We start from the raw sequence: 23,579 nt of genomic DNA on the forward strand, positions 1-23,579 counted from the left end.
AAGCTTTCTATAGGAAATAAAACAATGGTTTAAGAATTTTATCTATCCTGTGATTTTATCTCTGTTATTTCTCACGAGAGGGGCCTAATTGTACAATGTAAAGATTTTGACGTTTAGAGGTTAGAATTTCATTATTTTGAAAATTTTTAAACTATTTTATTTATTTTCAAAGAAGATATTAAATGACCTGTATTAAATTTTCGTGGGAGGAAGCATTCTAAGTTTATTCTTATTTTTATAGCGAGTTTCTCTTTGTAAGTATCATTCTTACTCAATTTCATGTAACTATACTTTCTCTAACTTTCGAAATATATTTATTATAATTAATCAGAGCTGATTTCTTATTAATTAGACACGTGCTTTACGATGATTGTCTGTTTGCCATCAAGTATTTAACATTTTTGTCCTAGAACACTTGTTAATTTTTAGGAAATGGATATTTTTAAGCCAACTGCTGAGGAGTTGAGGATATGTATGAAGGATCCTTCCTGTATTAGAAATGTTTGCATACTGGCTCACGTGGATCATGGAAAGACTACAGTAGCTGATTTACTTTTAGCAACTAATCGACTAGTGAGTAAGCGTATGGCGGGTCAACTTAGGTATCTTGATGACCGGCCTGATGAGCAAGAAAGGGGTATTACAATGAAAAGCAGTGCTGTTTCATTATTAAATATAATACATGATGAGAACACAAAAGTCAGAAGAAAGATTCTTTTAAATTTGATTGATACACCTGGACATATTGATTTCTCTTCAGAAGTTGGAGCAGCAATAAGAGTTTGTGATGCTGCTTTAATTTTAGTTGATGTAGTAGAAGGTGTGTGTGTTCAAACTAGGGAATCTATTAGTAAGGCATTTGAAGAACATGCAAAAATGATCCTGGTTGTTAATAAATTGGACAGACTAATATTAGAGCTAGACAAAGACATTGACTTAATGTTTCAAAGTATTATCAAAGTTATTGAAGACTGTAATGTAATTATAGCAGAGCTATATCAGTATGAGTTTATGAGTAATGAAGTTGATATAGAAGACACTGGCCTGTTATTTAATCCTGACAAAGACAATGTTATTTTTGCCAGTGCTATAGATGGCTGGGCTTTCACAACTAGGCAGATATCAAAAATGTTTGTTGATATGATTAAGAACGAGACGGTAGACTCTCTGAATGTAAAAATGTGGAATTTTGACTGTTGGGTTGATTCAAAAGGAGAAATTAATCAAGGAGCTGTTGATAGACAGAAACCAAATCTCTTTATTCAACTCTGTTTAAAAACTATTGTCCATGTTTATCAGTCTATTATTGTTAGAATGGAAAAAGATAAAATTCCATCAATTTTGAAAAAACTGAAAATTGAAAATCCAACGAGAGAAATGACTACTTCTAATGACTCAAAGGCTCAAATTAAAGCAATTTTATCTGCATGGAAACCTTTAGCTTATACTGTTTTATCCCAATGTTTAAATATTATACCTGCACCATCTAATTTAGACAAATCAAAAATTGAATATTTATTAAATGCAAATCATTATATAGAAGATCCATTTTTGTATAAATGTGTCCAGGAAGTAGTACCATATTTTCAGGACATCTCTGTTACAGAAAACACTCCCACAATAGCTTATGTTTCAAAGATGTTTTGTGTAAACACAAAAAACTTATCTCAGAATGCTCCAAAACAGTTTGTGCCCAAACCAAGACCGTTAGGCCTTCCAATCCAACAGTTGGATAATTTATCTTTAACTGATAAACCTGAAGTAAATACAGAAAGTGAGGAAACAATAAAAGAACAATCCCTTGAAGATAAAATTAAAGAAGTATCAGGGGAGATAGCTGTCATAGCTCTGGCCAGAATATTTAGTGGTACCCTTAGAGTTGGACAGGAAATTTTTGCTATGTCACCTGGTTATATACCAAATGAAGATTTCTCTAATGAAGCGTGTTTTTTGTCCTCAAATAGATATATAAATAAGGTCCAGATTAAAGAGCTTTACATGCTTTTTGGACGAGAATTAGTTTTGGTTGACTCAGTGCCAGCTGGAAATTTTTGTGGCATAGGAGGAATTGAATCAAAAGTTCTAAGAACAGCTACTCTATCCACAACTTTGAAGTTAGTACCACTTGTTGAACATCCAACATCCAGTCCAGTGGTTAGATATGCAGTTGAACCAATTAATCCTAAAGAGCTTCCTATTTTGCGCCATGGTTTAAAACTTTTAATGCACAGCGATTCTTGTGTCCAAGTAATCATGCAGGAAACAGGAGAATTGGTAATTGTCACAGCTGGTGATGTGCATTTGGAGAAATGCATAGAAGATCTGAAAAATAAATTTGCCAAAATAGATATTCAAGTATCAAGCCCTATGGTTTCTCTCAGAGAAACAATTGACAATCCTTTAACAGAACTAAGCCAACCCATTGACTTTGAAAGCTCTAATATTTTTTTATCAATTCTAGCTGTAAGTTTGCCACAAGATATTGTGGATGTTATTAAAAACAATCACGAATTTTTAACAACAGTAGAACAACATCAACATAAAAGTCTTATAGATTTAATTAAAGGCTTTAATGAAAATGTCAACGACGAGAAAAAAGAATTAAAAGAAAAGATTTTTAAAAGTGAAGTAACTAATAGAGGAATAGTTCATGTTAAAGAGCAACTAAAATCGGCGTTTTTATCTTGTGGACCTGTATGGAAAAATATGGCTAACAAAATATGGAGCATTAGCATATTAAATGACTGTGTTAATTTACTCTTGAATGACACATCAGACTATATTCAAAACATATTTTTGGAAACGAATTTTTACGATAAAAGGACTTTATTAGCTCAGTGTATCATAAATCCTTTTCACAATTTTTGCAAAGCTGGATTAATATGTGAAGAACCTTTAATGAATTGTGCCTTTATAGTAAAAAAATTTAAACTAGTAAAAAACATAAATCCTCAAGAAATTAACCCACAAACAGTATCTTTGGAAGAATCATCTGTAAAAAGCTTCATGAAGACCTGCTTTGAAAAACATGAACAAAGGTTGATGGAGCCCATGTACACTACTGACATTCAAGTGAATACTAGCATATTGGGTAAGTTTTTTTTTTATTTGTATCCTTATGCTATAGGAGAATAAAAACACTGTATTTTTGACTTCTAAATATATTTATTCTTCGCTCATGAAAATATATACAAAAATAAAATCCTATATTACTTAGGCAAGTAGAGAACAAATAAATACCCTATATCCGATTTTGTTTTAAAAATTATGGGTATCCCGATAGTTTAGCCATATCTAAAAAAAATTGGAATTTTTAAACCAAATATTGGTTTTATATATTTTTCTGATTGTGATATTAAATTAAAATTTATACACAGATCTCAGACTAAAATATGAACCAATAAATATAATACGAGGGGGAGATTAAAAATAAAATATTCCTTCTACTATAACAATGTGCAGTAGTTTTATTGTTGTAGTAAGAGGTAGGTGGTTTTAAATATGGCCAAAGTAATAAATGAATGATAATTGAACTTAGGTACTACGACAGGGGCAGTACAACTTAAGGTGGCATATATTATTTTATTTAGCTTGACTGAATATTTATAAGAAAAATGCATTTATTCAGTCACTTTATGCACGGTAAATTGCACTGTCTTAAGAATTAATGAAACTATCAGCTATTATTATAATATTATTTTATAAAATACGCCTTAAATACTTTAACTGGATTATTTTGGTTTAGATAACCATTATTTTTGTCTCCGAATCACACGCGTTAATCTACGACGTTTCTAATCCCATTCTGCTATTTCTGCAAGTTCTTGAGCCTTTTTCCATGGGAAAGGAGGTATTTCTAAGCTTCTGGAATCCCGTAGAGGCCTTCCTCTACGTTTGTTATCCACGCACATCATTCCATAAACTCTTATACCGGGCACGCTAGCATAAGTGGGCTGATCGTGAGACATGGGGCCTTCTGGAAAAAGAAAATAAACTATTTTGACCCGCAAAACAATCTTTAATCTGTTTCTGTTTAATTTCGAATCTATTTAAACCATTCTTAAGGCTTTCCTCTTCTACTTTAATGGTGTTTTTGCGTATTGTACGTTTCGTACTCACCCAAGGCGCTGTTGTCAGGGCATCTGCAGATAACGAGATAGTGCGACTTGCCGGTTCTTATGTTTTGTAAAGCCAGAAGTGACCAGTCCCTCGGGGCTCTGCAGATACGCATTTCGCTGGTCGGTTCGCAAGTTTTCACCAGTGTGACAGCCTTCTAAAATAAAAACATAATGATCTTCACGTGGGACTTTTCTCGTTAATACTTTGTTTTCTCGCTTCTTCTGGAAATCAGGCGAGGCCGTAATTTGTTTTCGCTCTTTAATGGATGGCTATGCTTTAAATTTTTAATAGTTTTCGAGTCAATTGGGTGTAATAGGTTTTTTGCTATTGAAGATATTTTTATAAAAGGGAATTGATTTGGAATTAGTTCTATGACCAGTTCAGAGAAATTTAATTTCATAGTTTTAAACTAGGCGGAAATCAAGTTTTCTTTTTTGATAATCAGACAGCTCCTACAATTTTATGGTCTTATCCATAATATTATTAGATATTTGGGGGGTGTGATTTTGTAAAAACTCTTGTGTGTAATAACTAATGAAACGCAAAAAAACGCAAAGTTTTTTCTTCTATTAAAAAACGATAATGCAATTCTGATGTCATTATTATTCACATTATACTGCTCACAAAACCAAAGTGTAAGGTTAATACTTTTGAAACTTTAACACTTTGAACTGCCATTAATTTTCCCTTTAAAGTACAGTCTTTCCGTCTGTCCAATAAGTCAGGGAAGAATATCGTCAGATGACATTCATAAAAACTCTTATTCTGAGGTATTCTCTCGTTAGACAAACTTTATAGAAAGTCATAATCTATTTATCGACGAAGTCAGGATTTTGTCCGGAATTTCAAAAAACTTATATTGAAACCCTAGAGGTAAGTAATTAATTGATTTTAATGTATGATTTTTACGAATCGCAAAAAAAACGAGAACTGTAAATGACACCAGAAGAAAATTGTAATTTGAGAAAGTAAAATGTCATTTTCTTGATATCTAATTATTCAGATTTGAAACGTGTTAGTGTCCCAGATATTCAAAAGCTGCTGAATGTGGTTGTATTAAATCAGTCATGTGCGCAACCTAGTTTTCGATTCGGCATTAAGGCCGTTGCTTCTGAACGAATGAAGAGGAAATTTTGAAAACGGATAAACACTGCAATAATAATTAAAATTCTTATATAATGAAAATTATCTTCTCGGCCATCTGTCAAACACTTAAATTTGCATACATTCAGTTAACAGAACGTTGTAATAGTTACGTCTAATTAGAAAAAAGATTATTAATTCAACAAGATTTAACCGTTTTCTGCTGCGTTCGATGATTGCTGTTAATGAAAAAATATTGACGATTTTACGAAAAAGATCTGCCATGCCAACTTTGAAAAATATTTTTGCAAAGTTTGCACTTTTCTGTAAATTTCAAACTTACACTTCCTCTGTAAATTTACATTTGTCAATTTCTGATGACTCGAAGTCCAAACTGCCGTCAATCCTTTGAAGTTGTAACGAAGATAGACTAAAGAGCAATTTCTCAAAGATGACAAAACTATTGGTAAATTCTTCAGCTTTAAATGATATGTTCCCTTTTCAAACAAACAATGGCCATTTAATATTTCTATATCAAAAGGGAAAAGATAACTTCGAAAAAGTAGCTCTACTAAGAAAATTAAAAAATGCAAAAGTCTACCGAACTTTATATAAATTTCAAAATTTCGTCCCTTATAATATTAGAACGCTTATACCACATCATAGTAACCACCACTTCCGTATAGATAACTGAAAATTAATTTTACATTTATAGTAACCTGTGAATTTACAGAAAAAGTGAAAATTTTGCTGAAAATAATTTACAATATGTAGCCCTACGCTTTCGTATGATTTCGATATTGCACGATTTTTTTTATACAGAGCGCCTAAAACAATGACCAATACTGTTATGCGTTTACAGTTACCATTTTCTATCAACCAATAACCTTTATTACCTTTGATCTTTTGTTAATAGATAATTCTGTTGTATGTAGATCGTCGGAATTGAGAGATGCGGAACAGGGGTCTCTGTATCTTGATGGACAGGCGCATAGTGGCTGGGTCCAGTTAAGTCTCACGTACACGGCGTTGCATACCTGCGGGCAAATTTATTGCACATCTTCTTATTATTTTATTAAACCATTTTGCTTACCTGCTGTATGGCACATTCAGGTAGCAGATAGATGTGCTGGTTGTGCGGGTAGTAATGATATTTGGTCGGTTTAACTAGAGCTGCACTAGCACCAGCGGGCAATGGCAATAGATTCTGAAAATAAATATTTTTTTCTAGTTTATTTATTCATAGTTGTCACTTAGACGATTAAATCTGTTTTTATATACAGTATAACTTCAGTAGTCCGGGTAGATATTGTTCTGGCATACAGTACATCTACTTGATCTGTGTCTATGAAAGGAATGCGGACAAAAAACATTTAAATAAACAGCAATATATTTTATACGTCGATTTGACGACTGCGTCACCGCAAATCGCTCCGCCCACTCATTTTATTGGCTACTTGCAAATTTGGTGATTTTTTATTGATGGGACGCGTCGTCTATTTTTTTACGAAAAACATCGAGAGAATATCGTTTCCCCTCTCGCGGATTCCCCGTAGCTACAGAACGGACGGACGTACTGTACACTCAGAATACTGGAGCCAATGTTTTTATATGTTTATATATTCTAATAATTACTATTTTTTAAGATCTTTGAAAACAGGTCAAAAATGCAAAAAGTTGCCAATTTTTCAACTTTTTTCCACGCATAATTTGAAGTTAAAAAAAAGAAGTTCTGTTCAATTTGACGCAATAAATTCGGAAAATATTATCAAGAAATGATGTTTTTTAACTATAAACTATTCCAATTTCCAAATTTTTTTCAAAAAATTCCAAATTTTCAAAAGAAACTTTTTGCGAGAAAAAACAACCATAATCGTGTTTCTGGGGTCGAAATATACTACTTCTAAAAATATTTGCACTTATGACTCACCCTGTATATATAGCTTAAATGGCAAATGTTTGTGTGTTAAAAATGACTTTCTTGTACCTAACTAGGAATTTATTGTGAGACAGTGGCAGTGTTTCCTTTAACGGTAAACGGTAAAAAAGAGAATTTATTGTAATGGTGTTTCGATTCAAATGTAATTATAAGGAAATTGAAAGCAAAAGGAAACAATCGCGAGCTATCGCTTATTTAAATTCCTCAGAACAAAACGGTGTGTATTCGGTAGCTTCGGCTTGATTCTGTTTTGCATAATTAAGTCTAATTATTGTTCATCGTTGATAGCTGTGTAATTCCACGGCACCGATCGCCACCGAACAAAATACAGTAGCGTCCTTATTTAACAATGGGTTCTTCATCAGGAAGCTCGGGTTTCAACTTCCCAACTAATAATTTCCTAACTGTACGTGGAATTTTTAATAACAAAGCAGTAGTTTTCCTATGGAACCTATTAAAGTGGAAACAAAATAGTATTTCACGATTTTTTCGTTTGCTTTCTGCCGAGCGGACTTCCCACGAATCCTGATATGGCTAAGTTGGCCATCGCACTGCTCATTTACAATAGCGCATTTCGAATTTTAGACGGTAATGTAACTAATCAATTAATAATAGCGCATCTTAGACCGTATATAGGGTTCAGTTGCATTACACTCTTTCCGGTACATTGCAAGCGGCGCTAAAATTTATAGCCTCCATAATTTCGGATATTTTCTTCAAATAGCTACTCGAACATAATTGGTTTGGAGGAATTTTCGGTACATACAGGGTTGGGTGTTCACCACGTACGACACGGAGTATTGTAGCTAAACGATTGGATTTTTACAAATGTATGTTTGGGTTCGTAGAAGGACTATTAGAGCTACAATTTAAAAATAATTTTACAAGATACAGAGTGTCCCAAATAAGTAAAAAATATTATAGTTGTATTTTTTTAAATGGAACAACCTGTATATTATTGCATTTTTAGATTCTACGATTGAAATAAAGGTAAATTTGATTAAGGTTTATCACACTTAAACCTTACCCTACTTAATCGTCTTTGAAATATTTTCAATTTTGTGAAAGTGCAGTAAAAAATTCAATTAAAATCAAAAAATCAAAAAGCTTCATTTCTCCAAGGGTATCAAAGGTTTTAATACTAAATATTTACTGAAGATTATTTATTGATAAGATATTGTGTTGCAATAATAAAAATTATACTACCTTATATAGAGTGTCGAAAAATTTATATTAAATAATTAATAGCTTTAAACGGCAATAACTTGTTTAATTTAAATGGAACACCCTGTATATTTTACTTGAATCAGATGCACAATTTAATTGTCTATTAAATTGTATTATACTATTTCTACCTAACTCTTCAAGTTTTCACAGAAAATGCATTTTCTTATAATTTAGACCTCATTTTATTTTAAGTCTACGGTAAAAATCTAATCGTTTAGCTCCAATACTCCGTGTCGTATGTGGTGAACAACCCTGTATATGACTTAAAATTTAGAACCTACTAAACATTTATTAATTTTAATAGATCCTTTAGCGTTAATAGTTTTATTCATGACTTTTGTCGATTTTGTGGTTTTAAACCATTTATATCCTAAATTAGGTATGTTCTTACTTTCACATTAACTCTTTTTCTAAGAGCTCTAAAACATGTAAAAAGATGGTCCAAGTGATGAAGATTGTTGATTTCCGTCTTGTTAAGTTTTTATTTCGACTATATGTTTACTATGTTTCTAAGGCCTTTAAAAATAGCAAAAATGGGCATTTTTTCAACTTTTTTTACCACCGATTTTATTAAAACTGCTGTTGTTTACTAAGAGGTGTAGAATAAGAAAGTATAGGCCATTCTGCTCTTATGAACACAACTATGGGCGTAGGGGATGTTTTAAACTTCATCAAAATTGGCCGAAAAACGAAAGTGCAAAACCATTAATTTTCTCAAAAACACAAAGTATGTAAGTCTTCATCGGTGTATATATTTTGTATCTGTATAAAATTTTCTACAAATTCTGAGCTTTTCATAATTTTATGATTAAATTTACTGTTTTCTAAGGCCTTTGAAAATGTGTAAAAAATAGTCACATGTTTAAAAATAGTTCAGAAGCAATTATTTCTTCTACAAAAATAAGTCACTGAAGCTCTTAAACATTTATACATATATATTCTAATAGTATGTATATACAATTTCCTACAAATTCTGATATTTTCTATATTTTATGCCCACGTTTACTATTTTTTTTATTTTTAAAATATTAAAAGATGGAAAAGATTTATGAGCTTCTCGGACGTGTAATTTTCAAGTAACCTTTACATCTCTGGTTGATCGCAAAAGAAAATTCAATTAGAGACATTCCCATGAAAGTACTTACCGATTTCACGAACTAGGGTAGTGTGTTCGAGAGTTCAAGCCTAATAATGCTACTTCCTGTTCACTATGTTCAAATAACGGGGAAAATTTAAGATTGATGAGCCGGGATATTCAGGCTTTGCGCCTTTTCTTAATTGCATAGATATTGATTAGTCTCTTTAAATTAGCCGAGCTCAAGAACGAAATGCGGTTCTTTGTTTAAAGATACTTTCTGCCATTACCAGTTTTTAAAGTAGCATTTATATAATATCTAGAGAATAAGGTAAAGTTATTTTTTTGTAATTTTTTGTAATTCATCAGATAACAGCGCTTTCAGATGGAGCGGACCGTCCGCGTGTTTTTATATTAATGTGTTTATGTATATGGCCGTCATCCGGACGGAGCATACGCGACCCATGTGAAATTGTTCATATAAACCCATGGAACTTGCTCGAAGTCGCGAACGGTCCACGCGGACCCTCCGCTCCGTCTGAAAGCGCTGTCAGTGTTAATAAAATAATGTAATAATCTGTGTATTTAAAATGTTTTTTTTTCTTTTTCATTTTAAGGTAAAATGAAAGTCGTTCTTAACAGCGCTTTCAGATGGAGCGGACCGTCCGCGACCAAGCGTCCGCGCCCTCGAGCAAGTACCATGAGTTTATATGAACAATTTCATATATGTATATGCTCCGTCCGACGGCTATCTTGAAAAAACACGACGGACGGTCCGTCGCGGACGCTCCATCCATCAATTTCTGTTAATGTGTTAAAATATAATTTATACGTAAAACAATGCTTTTTTACTAAATAATAAAATTTTGAAAATGATATATAAATATCATGATATTTTCGAACTCTGCTTTTGAGACTGTATGTATATAGAAAATAACTCGTATTTTATTTATCTGAAATTATTTTAATACATAGTAGTCTTCATAGAAAAAAATGCTTGTTCTAAAGGACAACAGAAACAAAGGATTGTCTTTTCTCGTTGTACCTTGCATATTTTTCTTGCCTATCTCTTGGCTTCTGCGGTGGTATAATTATTCTACTCATTTACAAGCGTTGCTGTAGACCGAGGAGGAGTCGTCTTGTACCTTTTGTTCTCAAATACTTTATACTTATCTCGATTTTTGGTTTTGTTTTCTTTGTTTTTTTTTCCTAGAGATATAAATCCATCGTCGATATTTCATGGGGAATCAGAGTATTGCTTAAATTGCTAAGAGTAATTATACTGTTTAATGAGTATGCTGTCGCATGCCATTCTATAGGCTTATTTAAATCGTATCATTATAATAATTAAAATGAGATTACGTTGTTAGACAAATCACTTGTCAAGAGTTTCCAAAAACTGTATAGAAACCCTAATTGTTGCAAATTATAAGGGACTTCATACCTTTCTAGATTAAAATATGTTATTTTGCTACTATTTTCCATTGGATTTTTATTCTATAGTATCTACATAAGCTAAACGTGCGTGACGTATTTTCTGTATAATTTTTTTTTGCGAATTTTTCCGATAATTTAATAATTGTTTTGCTATTTGGGGCGGGTACGCATCCATTATGTTTCTGCGATGGAAGACTCAGAAATACAGATATATTTTATTATTTATGGTATCGACACTTATTTGCACGTAAAAGGCAGTATGCTAACGCATTTATCTAAATTCCTGCTTTGCATTTTATCGAAATTTTCTATTTGCGAACAATTTAAATGTTAATCTTGACGTGTATTAGATTCCGGAATATCGTTTAACTGTAAATATCGCCCATAAGAGCTATAGGGAAATCTGAGCGTATGCGTCTAATGTCATTCGAGGTAATTTTTCCGTTTATATAACTGGGATCAAAAATCGTACAGTACGAATATCGTCTTGAATAGTTTAAAGTACGGTTGGCGATGAAGGGTCAAGAGTACTCGAGCAGATTTGCATTTGAGAGTGCTGCATATAGAGAATTGTGCAAATATTATTCGTGCCGCTTGTTATTGCAGCTATTTTTCATTCGCTTGAGCTATCGATCTGTTTTATAAACCCACTGACATTGATTATTACATCGTTTGCGTGGTTTTGTCTTAAACTGATTTTTTTATAGGCCAGTTTTGCGAAGAAGCACCTAGAATGTTAATGTAACAATACGAATCAAAACAAAATCTGATTAGTATGAACAGATGGTATAGTTGTGGTTAAAACACAATTGTGGTTTGTGTGGCACCATTATTTTCAGCAAATATTAAAAGCTCTCTGCCCTAAATAGCTAGATATTATTGATTCTTTCAACTTTCCACACTTACATTTAATAAACATCAATTTTCTTCTAGTTCTAAGTAAAATAATTTAGAAATTACAGCCTATAAAATTACTAGAACAAATATAGTACAGTAAACGAAGAACTTAAATATGTAGTAGCAATTTTCAGAATAATCAAAGTATACGGAGATGCAAAAGGAAAAGAACTAAATAATAATGGAGAAAATAGCTTCATGTAAGATGTAAGGCACTCTATAATTAGTATTAAAGAAAATGTCAAAGAGTTATTACTACTCAATAAAATTTACCATACATTTAAGTTAATTATGGAACATTATAAAACCATTTTTTTTCTTTCCGTTTATAACGAGAGTTATAATAGTTTTCAAAGTGGTTCTAAGAAGGTGAAAGAAGTAACTGAAAGGGTAATCATTTTTGTTCCAATATATAATTGAAGTACGATAATGTTACGATAAAGTTATTTTTTAGCCGACCATACCAACAGGTATGGTAGGCTATTAAGATCGAATAAAAAAAAGTTTTTTTAATTTCACTCAAAATGAGTTATTTGGGTCAAAAATAACCTAAATACAAAATATTTGCATGGTGTCTGTCTGTCTGTCTGTCCGTCTGTCCGTCTGCAACACGATAACTCAAAAACCGCTAAACCGATTTTAACCAAATTTGGCACAAAAATACTGTGGCACCCGAGGACGCGGTTTTCAATTTAAGATTAGGAATAATATTTGCAACAAAATTTGTAATAACATCAAAATCAGTCAAAGTCGCAGTTTTTGAGATATTCCATGTTTCCGTAGTCCGTTTTTGAGAAAATCCGTGTGGAGAACTCCCATCGGACGCGATCCCAGGTGGCGGATAGGGGAAATAACCGCGGACCAAAATTGGAAAAATTCCTTTACTTTGAAACTAAAAGAACTGCCTACCAACTTTTTATTAACATATTTTAGTATGGGCGGCTATACGTGCCTCCCGGCGCCAATTTTTTGGTATTAGTATTAATAAATTAGATTGCAAATAAAAATTATTTGTCTTTGATTAATATTTTTATCTCTAACGTGTAAAATAGGAAAATTTAATCCTTTTGACCTTATACGATATGTAGCTACTGGACAAGTCACCGCTTTTGATAAAAGTCCTGTTATTTACTATTTAAAAGGCGTAAATTACGATGCAATTTATTCGAAAAAATTGTAGTAGAAAAAGTGCATGAAATTTGCAATTTTTCGACTTTTACTAGTCATGAGAATTTTTGATTTTGACCAAGTCATCTATATTGACAAAACTCCTATTATATATTAATTAAAAGGCGTAAATTACGAAAATGTACGTCATTGTAGCCTTACGACTAACGTAGTAAATATAGAAGCCGTTTTAAGAATTTAAAAATTGCTGAAAAACAATGATTTGAAAAATTATATATTAAAAATGGCCAAAATTTGGCAATTTTTCGACTTTTACTAGTGAATTACTGAATGAGAATTTTCGATTTTAAACAAGTCATCTATATTGATAATACTCTTGTTATACACACAACCCAACTTATAAGGAATCGCTCTTTATTTTTGACTAAATTCCTTGCAAGGATAAAAATTGGTATACAAATTTAAGATAAGGCTTTTTGTTGTAAATAAACACGATAATAAAGAATAAACGACTGCTTCGATTTATTTTCTTTTGAATTTTGAGTTCAGTAGTAAAATCACGATTGTCCGGTAATTTTCATTCAATCCAAAAAAATTAAAAAATGACATGTTGGATTAACAGATGTACAGAGGGGAAGAATTATTGCTCTCACCGAACAAGGAATGTTCCAGAGAGACGTAGCAGAGATAGTAGGCTTTACCCAGGGTGTTGTATCGAAAACATATAGAAGATACTTGGAATTAGGAACACACAAGGATAAGCCCAGACAAAGTCGTCAAGAGTCACAACTGAACAAGAAGACCGCCTTGTATGCTAAATTGCTAGAATAAATCCCAATGTTTCTCATACAGAGCTACAAAGACAACTTCTGGCAGCTACAAGTGTGAACGTTTCAGTTGAAACCATAAGATAAAGGCTTCGTGCACGAGGGTTTTACAGTAGGAGGGAGTTACGGATCCCACAGTTATCTCGGCAAAATAATTGTAAAATTGACAGGCTAAATTGACGCCTTCAATATCAAAACTGGACAACTGAGAATTGACAAAATTTTCTTTTTTCGGATCAGACCAGAATTGGCCTAAGATCAGATAACCATCGAATTCGGGTTCTCAGAGCTCCAGAAAGACGAGCGAGACTTCAGGCTGCCAAATCTGTACCAAGATATAAAGGAGGACCTGTAATGTTCTGGGAAGGTATTATACTGGGAGCAAAAACTCCATTGTTACGACTACAGCAAATTTTAACTGGTCGGAGATATGTTGATTTGGTGCTAGAACCAATCGTTAGTCTTTGGAGAGCTGCAATTGGGGATAAATTTAACTTCATGTACGATAGTGCACCTCCCCATACCAGGAGAGTGACTAGAGAATGTCTTGAAACGGAAGGTGTCATAGTTTTGGACTGGACTGCCTATTTACCAGACCTAAACCCTATCGAACACTTGTGGGACTAGCTCAAAAGAAGGGTTAGAGCTGGTCGAAACAATCCAGGAAATCTCACACAGCTTATTGATGCAGCATTAGCAGAATGGGAAAACATACCCCAAGACAACGTGGATAATTTAATAAGAAGCATGCCAGCGCGGATAGAAGCTTGCATAAGGGCTAGAGGTGGCAACAAGGAATATTAAAATTATCAATTTTCTTTTTGTTTATGCTTTTTGGTCATTAAAAATTTAAATCTTAATTTCGTTTCTCAGAAACCAAAAAAATACCGTTTTGTTTATTTTGGGAACTGATTATTTTTTTTATTATCTACTATATGGATTATTTTTCATTAAAAGTCATTGGTAAGGACTGAGTTTTATTCATAAACACAAAATTTTCATACATCTCAAAAATTATGAAAAATAATAGATGATTCCATATCAGTTGGGTGGTGTGTATACTAATTAGAAGACGCAAATTATGAAAATATAGACTTTTGTAGCCTTACGGGTATCGTAGTAGATATAGACGACGGTTTAATAATTCAAACATTGTTCATGAAGGAGTGTTCGATAAATCGATTTTATCACAAAACCAAAGCATCTAAGCTTTTAAATGTTTACAAATTCTAAAATTATATAAAATTTCCTACAAATTATTGGAATTTTTAAAAATTTTACCTCTACTTTTACTGTTTTTCTAGGAGCTCAGAAAAAAATATAAAAAGATCGATTTAGCCATGAAAATTGTTACTTTTCCGGAAAATTATTTTTTTCTTTAGAAAATCGCCGATTCAATTAAATTGTAAAGCGATACAATGGCAGCATCGTTCTGACGTTGTTAGAATCCTGTAACTCACGATTATTTTAATACTGGTGCATTGCACTCACAGTTTATTGTTTAACTTCTTCCATATATGTAAATCGAGGTTATGCCATTAATCTTCATATTTCTTCGAAGCCAGCTGTTGACTATATTTCAAGTAACCCCGGGTTAAGTCATGTTATTTTTTTCCATATCGATTACATCCTAGAGGAATTCTCTTTTTCAGTGGAATACCTACAGAATCTAAACGTATAAAATTACTTGGGCATTGTGGGTGTATTATACCAGACTGCTTACTTAGCCGATCCTTTCTATTGGGACAGGTCAAGAGATACACAGAGTGGCTTGTAACTTATTAATTTTAAACATTGTTCTACTTAGATGTAGTAGGGTTTTCGTGTTAAGCATCTGTTCACTATGGCTCTCGTTTTACTTATTTTCAATCTTACTTTGCGTTTTACCCGTGTTATTTGTGTCAAATGCAATAAAGGTTATAGATTTCGATGTTTTAATACTTAATTTCCTTCCTTGTATATTTGAAACATAGCTGTTATTAAAAGTGACGACTACTTTGGTTTTATTTCTTTTATAAGGATATTAACCTAGTACGATAAGGAATGTGTAGCAAAAATAAAGCAATAAAAAAGGTAATATTTAGGCCTACAAATTTAACGACACTTGTTTTATCTGTCTTGACTTCCTTCTAAGGACTGAACATGCTAAAAAATGTGTCCTTGAAATCTAGATACGTCTAAACTGTGTGGGAAAACTTGATGTACAGTGTATCTCTTAAACAGGGTTTCAATACAAGTTTTTGGAAATTCCGGGCAAAATCCGGACTCAATTGAAAAATTAATTATGAATTTATATTATGTAAAGTTTATCTAACGAGTGAACGAGTGAGAGTTGTTGTATGTCATTTTAATAAACAGGTAAATTGTAATTTCTGTCATTGTATGGATGTCGTCTCACGATATTCTTCCATGACTTATTTCATTAGTATACAGGGTGAGTCTTAAATAAGTGCAAATATTGTCAGGGCTGGTAGATCTCGATAAAAGAAACATAATATTTTCTCTTTACCATTTTTCAGATAATTCAAAATAACCGAGTTATATAAGTTTGAAAATTTAAATAAAAATGATTTTTTTTTTAAATTTTGAGAGCCACCGGATTTTTTCTGTATTTGCATCCCTTTTAGTGCCGTAACCATGGAGTAAAGCCGTAACTATGGCAATATCAGAGATTAAGAAATTATACCGTGGGAAAATTTGCGGTGAACAGGCAGTTCTAAAAAGTTTTCGAAAAATATACAGGGAAATTTAAAAGAAAATGCACGATTTTCAACATCTCTTTTTTGCGAAAAAACCTCATAGACGTGTTCCTGGGGTCGAATATATATATATATACCACCACTGAAAATATTTGCACTTATTTAAGACTCACCCTGTATATACATACCCTCTCTAACGATTCAGGAAGATTTCGACAAATGACATTCAAAAAATGGCAAAAAGCACAATTTACTTTTGAATCAAACTGACAGTCAAAATTGTTACTGTCAAGGACAGACTTATAGTTCATTGTAATTGTCGTTGGACAGACTTATAAAGCGCACGAAACCAACAGGAGGACAAAACGAGGATAAAGCCAAAAAAAATCACATATACACCTGTTTTACTTAAAAACGCACTAACCGTTATTTAAATATAAGTTACAAAGTTAAGAAAGTAGAATTACTTTCTCTATAAACTTAAATAAAAAAAATAATGGACCTATTTAAATTTATTTAGAAGTGATGAACAAATAAAAGATCAAGACTCCCCTGGTCTTGATCTTGCAATCTAATAAGTAGTCTTTAGAGGCCAAGACCAAAACCAGTCTCGCTTATCACTAGTAAATATTTATTTGTATTTTTAGAATTTTCTAAAAATTCTAAAAATTCGGTTTCTGGTGCAATCGGCCGTTGATGTCTCCAAACCTTTCCTACCTTATGAACTTCGTATTTGTAATTCTCTGAAAAGTATCGAAAAATATGGTTTGTATTGATGACATTTACGTCATATACACCTGTTTTATTCAAAAAGATACTAAAATTTATTTAAATTTTAGTATCTTTTTGAATTGGTTTATCTCAGAAATTACCTATCGTAATATTTTTGAAATTTATTTAAATGTAAGTTACGAGATTAAGAGAATATAATCCTATATACGAGGACAAATTCACAATTCACATCCACAAGTGCACCGAAAACAAAAAAAATGACCAGATAGATTTGAGTATCTTCAAAATTTCTCGGACATTTTTTCAAATTCCCGCCGTACCACTCTGGACACCTTAAAAACCCTGAGGTTTGGTTTGGTAATCCGGACGTACAGAAATCCTAATAATACGATTTAAATAGATCTTTTGAGTCTGAATTAACAGAAGCTTAGTAGCCTGCGATTTTATTGTATAATTATTTAAAGCTTGATTTACACGCTTCCTAATGGCAGCACCTTTAACGTCAAGTCGTTAACGTTTTTTCATTCCTCTTACCTGTTTAGAATTTAATTAATACTTTTAAGGAAGCGGGATGGTTTTGATGCCACACCTATGGACGTAATTGTTCGTATATCGGGTGAAAAAAAGGCTGTAAATTGCGCAGAGAACAATAAATTAGTGGATAAATAGATTGCGCATCTGAAGATCTGTAGGGTCTTCGCAATCTGGATTTGCATCGCTTTGGGTATAATTCACAATACGACAGGCCGGGTTAATGCGGAGATGCCGCCCGATAAAGCCAGTCTCACACATAACACCCTGTAGAGAGTGCATGAGCGTTTTACGCGATTAAGTAAAACTAACTTCATTGTCAAGGTCGAGTAGTCACGGAACGGCCATATCCACTCAACTGTTAGGCAGAGTTTATATAGAAAATAAACGCGAGAACATATACGTATATATGAGATGGATTAAACTACACTGAAAATAATCAGAAAAATATTAGGAATCACGTGCGAATACACGTATTTTTTTTAGCCCAATCATTTTAGATGTTTTTAACAAAAAAAATTAGTGTGCACTATGTGCGCATATTTGAAGTGAAACTTTTAACAGCTATTAAATTGAAGGATTTGAAGGACATGTTTGAAAAAGTGTAGTTTGAAACAGGGGTGGTTGGGGAAGTGGAAACCGGCCCGGGAAAAACAGGCCAACCGGCCCAAATCCACAAAAACTAAAAGACCATAACGAAGAAACATATTTTATTTATTAATATATAAGTAAGGGTGTTTTTCGCTTGTGCGAAAAAGTTCTTTTGCCTCCGCTTTAAAAAAAAAATTGTCTTGGTCAAAATTTTCATAAAGATATTGAATGAATCAATATTGGGTCGGACATCTGATTTTTTACTACAAAATGGCTCAGTTTTACAGGGTTCTACTGCTTTATTTCGAGAAACGATGCACGATTTTGAGAAACTTTAAAACTTCCTGATTCATTCAGTTCAGCTGACCCAATCCTCTGTGAAATACATTATTTTTAGCATGTCAGGTATATACTTTCTTTCAAATTGTAGAAAGAAATTCCCTCTTTTCTGGTACAGCATCAACCTCGTCTTGTATACGTGTTTTTAACTGAATGAACCGCGGTCGCCATTAAAATTGCTGCATTTTTTAGGTTATTATATAGTTCTTATCACGAAACTTTTCCTCTTACTCTTCTACATTTGGCATCTTGTATGATGATAATGCCATGACTCAAACGAAAAAAAACCTAGGCAATACCTAGGCAGTGCATATAAATGCGTTCTGATGTAATGCTATGTTACAGTCCATAATAAAGAATATTTGGATTTTCGAGACATATTAACAGTTTATTATCTAATCTAGTTTAAACCTTATTTAACTCTTCTCTGCTGTCTCAGCAATTTTTAGTTAATTCATTTTAGCAACATTTTAAACAACAATTTAGACTTGGCTTTTAGTTTTCAGACTTGGCTTTTAGTCCGTCCCCAATTCTGACCAAGCATAGAGTTGGCCATCTTTAGGTTTTCTCTTCAACCGCAGAGTTCGCGTCAAAGTCGTCTACCTTTTTACAAAGAGGAGATCGAAAAATATTGTACCCCCGTTGTCAATCTACGCTACCGTATTCTTAGTATACACTTAGATCGGGACTATTTACATTTACCTAACGCTATTCATTCTTTTTTCTGCTGCCAGTCAGTCATATTTATTAGTTATTAATAAAAGAATAGTAGTAAAACTATACAGGGTGAGTCTTAAATAAGTGCAAATATTTTCAGGGGTGGTATATTTCGACCCCAGGAACACGTCTATGAGTTTTTTTTTGCAAAAAAGATGTTTAAAATCGAACATTTTCTTTTAAATTTTCCTGTATAACGTTCACTTCTTCACCGTAATTTTTTTTACAGTATAGTTTCTTAATCTCTGATATTACTGCACTAAAACTGATTCAAATAGGTACCGAAAAATTGAGGTGGCTCAAGTTTTTTTTAAATAAACCTATTTTTTTAATTTCCAAACTTTAATAACTCGATTGGACTTATTTGAAACTCGGTAAAGAGAATATACTATGTTTGTTTTATTGAGATCTACCAGCCCTGAAAATATTTGCACTTTTACACACAAATATTTGACTCACCTTGTATAATAAAAATTTTCAAACCGAACAAACAACAGATGTTTATTAAAATTATAAGTGTCCCAGAGAAAGACATCTTACAATAATTATTTTACATATTGGTGTTTATGTTTAAAAGCAACCAACGATTATATTTATGCAAATTGATTAGTTAGTTATGGAGTCGCTAAGAATCTTACGTCATTTTAGTTAGAAGATTAACCATTTCATTTTTGATAATCCAGTCTTTTTTTGAGCTCTGATCGGGACCGGCCCACCGGCTCATCTTTCCACCGGCCCACCGGGAATTTCCCCGTTTTCCCATATGGCCCATCCACCCCTGGTTTGAAATGTTGAAAAAGTAATAAATTAAAAAATTATTTTTTAACGCGTAAAAATATTTTTTTTTATTAATTTAATTATTTTAATTATATGACAAAATCACAAGCACACAATCTTGCATTTTAGTTTTTTACGATTTTTGTATTTTTCGACAAAAAAGTTTATGAACAAATTTGTAGAAAATTTACTATTTTTCCAAAGGCTTTGAAGACAGGTCAAAAATGGCCTGTCTGAAAAAAAAATGGAAAATTCTTCAACTACGAAAATTGTCGAATTCAAAAATATTTGTTTTTAGGTTCCTGTTAATTATCAATTTTTTTTACTTTTTATTATATATATTCAGGGTTTCTATATTAATTTTTCTTGTTCATATATTAATTATCACTCACTCAGAACGGTCGAGGTATCAGTTACCTGTATAACTTAATTTTAATTGGGTTTGTCTAAAATTAATTTCCAGTTTAATGTATATTGATTTGCATAATAAGTAAAGCAATTCGCGGCAGCTTCTTTTGAACGAGTTTAGAGCTTTCAATTAATTTAACGATATCTGTATTAACTGGCAATTTACCCAACTAATGAAATAAAACTTTGTTAATTCTTAATTTAATTAAATAAAAATGATTTCTCTTGTTTAAACATAAAATATATCGATTGAATTCCATCACGAATGTTCGAAAAGTGTAATAGTGTCGTTTTCTCATCATTTCTTTTGTGGTTTTCGCGAAAAAATACAATACAATTAAGGCTTGTGTCACCGCAAGTATGGGAAACCGTGACCTTAGCTCTCTATGTCCCATTTTAGATCCATTTTGGTTCGCTTTCTTGGCGGTAGTGTAAATTATTTCTCAGACTTGCGTCTCTAACAAAGAGCCAAACCTGTAATTTTAAATATTTTTTTATTTGTGGGAATAAGGATATGTAAACATCTACTTAGTTTCAGTGCATTTGCAACAGCACACTAATTGTAGGCAGTTTGTTTTTACTAAGCTTTCCATAACTTTGACAAATAATGCACAATTTCTTTCTAAGTACGTTACGTATATTTTAATTAATTGTTATCTCCTATATTTAAGTAAAATATTTTTTAAATAATGTCTATACCTTTTTGGCGGGTTTATTTCTTGGGTTTTTCGCCACTAGAAGAAAATCTACAAAGTAAGAAAGTTACATTTTGTAAACACCACTGCCTTGAGCCAATGGAGACCAATTTGTCAGTGGTATAGTGGTATTTTACTAATAAAACAAATTTGCCTAATCGCAAAGAAAATGCTTAACGTTTTAGGAAGAATATTTCCTCTCATAGTCAGCGAAAAAGCACAAAGTATAAAGAAAAAAACTAAAATCTATTTACAACACGAGAACACTTTATTTTTTTAGCAGATACGTTTATTATAAACCATTGACATTCTGTAAAAATGTCATTATACGAAGTCAAACTTTAAACTAACAATTACTATCTGACAAACTAAAAAAATTTTTGGATTTACTTCATTGCTAGTTAGTTTTGACTTCATATAATGTCATTTTAACAGAACGTCAACAGTTTTTTAGACGTATTTGCTAATGAAACTAAAGTGTTCTTGAATAGTTTTTTAGATATTTTAAATAGTTTTTCTTTCTTGTTTGTTTTTTTTGCTCTTGGCGACTGCTACCTCCTGAAACGTTAATGATTTTTTGTTGGTTAGGCACATTTGTTTTGTTAGTATATTACTGACAAATTGTGTGAGGTGTTTACAAAAAAATACTTTTTATATTGTAGATTTTCTTCTAGTTATGAAAAACCCAGAAGTCTTTTCAAAAAATAAGTTTTATTGAGTGTTTTGAAGTATGCCCTTATTACTGAAGTGTCAAAGTAAATATTCACAGACATTTGTGGGAACAACCAAACGTAAATTCACGTCTACCGGTTTTGACGCATCATAATTTGATATTACAAACATAATTGCAGCTAAAGTAAAAAAATACAGCTATTAATTACGTACAGTTATATTTATAACAAGCTTTAAAGTGTTATTACTTTGTGACAGCATAATTAAAGGATATATATTCACCTTAATGTAATTAAATATTTTCCTAATTAACATTTTGTTTTTTTATGAAGTATTACAAGTATATTCAATTCGTTTTTTTTTGAGCAGGAAGCGACAGTATTTGCGACAAATCACAAAGGTTTTTGAACTTACGCGATAAGTTATTATGCTTCCCCGAGGAAGTAGGTGCATGCTGTATCGGTAATTTGTGCTCATTGAGAAGGAAACGAATTAAATAATAATAGGTAAGATCTGAATAAAATGTAACGATTCCTTGAGATTAGTTTTATTAGCGTCTAAGGCAAAGAACCGTTCCGTAAAACTAATATCATTCAAAATATCTCGAAAGTCGGTTGCGAGACGTTCACTTCAGGAAAAGAACCTTTTTCTTGAATAAAATTTAAAGCAGCGCCGTTGGTCATTCAAAAAATGCCATAACGGGTATTCTTATCGCTTTTGCGGCATATATTAAGGTAATTGAAGGTTTTCATAATTTGTTTTTTCCACTTAATTAACAACATTTGATTCAGCGCTAAGCTGACAGTAGACCTGATGGATAATTAATATAATTTCATGGTTCTCCTTTTATTTTCTTCACTTTAGAGTGAAATGTTTCAACTTTTATCTCACCAGTAATGAGCCTTATTGTCAAAAATGTTAAAAGAAAAATAGTCTTTATTGAAGTCACCGATTTTGATAAAACTCCTGTGATTTACAAATTAAAAGGCGTAAATTACGAATATATAAACTATTGTGCTGTGAACTATCGGACACTTATTCAAAAACAACCTGTATAGAGAAAATTTTGACAATTTTATCAAAAATTGCTCAAATGCAAGGGTTCAAAAAATTGATTTTATCATAAAAATGTGCTAAAATTGATTTTTTTTTAAATAAAGCATCTAGATTTAATATTTTTCCAAAGACTCTGAAAACAAGTCTAAAATGACAGTTTTTTTTTAAATTGACAATGTAGGTTATTGCCTTAGATATGTAAAACGGCGTTTTAACAATTATCAGTAATTGTTCAAAAGCAAGGATTGGAAAAATATACTTTATCACAAAAAAAGTGTTAAAAGAAAAATCGTTTTAATAATATTTTAACCTTTCACAGCACGTTGCTAAGTTCCTCTGGGGGGGGTCTTGTTCAACTTCGATTTTTAATCTTCTCGATCTTCAGGAAGAAAGCAATTTCGTTAATTTTATGGTGCTTTTATTACACTATAAACTGCCGAAGGTGCAGTAAAACATTTTTCTACGTTGTTGGTCTTTCAAATTCATTATCTGCCATGTTTTTGTTTCGTAAAAACCAGTAATGATCTACGGTATCTTTAAGGAAAGTAACTGATTGATTACGGTAGATTCTCTGGGGATAAGTAAATTGGCTTTTGTTCTCAAATTTTTTATTAAATACTTTTCAGACTA

General features: G+C 32.1%; 2 protein-coding genes across 3 annotated transcripts in view; one reads left to right on the top strand and one right to left on the bottom strand.

Annotated features, from left to right (window-relative positions):
- Positions 1-52: 52 nt before the first annotated feature.
- Positions 53-23,579, top strand: part of LOC115876644 (elongation factor-like GTPase 1) — a 90,754-nt gene continuing 67,227 nt past the window's right edge. For both annotated transcript variants that reach the window (XR_004049176.1, XM_030892496.1), the window contains exons 1-2: positions 53-254; positions 430-3,091. Coding sequence is in view for 1 of the 2 variants with exons in the window: in XM_030892496.1 (XP_030748356.1) it covers positions 433-3,091 (2,659 nt within the window). In the remaining variant the exon portion in view is untranslated. The remainder of the gene's footprint in view (positions 255-429; positions 3,092-23,579) is intronic.
- The window catches only part of LOC115876645, a 44,372-nt gene continuing 23,958 nt past the window's right edge, over positions 3,166-23,579 (bottom strand). Inside the window, exons 2-5 of the mRNA XM_030892497.1 lie at positions 6,296-6,409; positions 6,099-6,239; positions 4,120-4,273; positions 3,166-3,976 (exon numbers count right to left, since the gene is read on the bottom strand). Coding sequence (XP_030748357.1) covers positions 3,795-3,976; positions 4,120-4,273; positions 6,099-6,239; positions 6,296-6,409 — 591 coding nt within the window. The 3' untranslated portion in view covers positions 3,166-3,794. The remainder of the gene's footprint in view (positions 3,977-4,119; positions 4,274-6,098; positions 6,240-6,295; positions 6,410-23,579) is intronic.

This window comes from Sitophilus oryzae, unplaced genomic scaffold (assembly GCF_002938485.1).
Source record: "Sitophilus oryzae breed Bouriz unplaced genomic scaffold, Soryzae_2.0 scaffold_1440_pilon_pilon, whole genome shotgun sequence".
In the NCBI taxonomy this organism is placed as follows: domain Eukaryota; kingdom Metazoa; phylum Arthropoda; class Insecta; order Coleoptera; family Curculionidae; genus Sitophilus; species Sitophilus oryzae.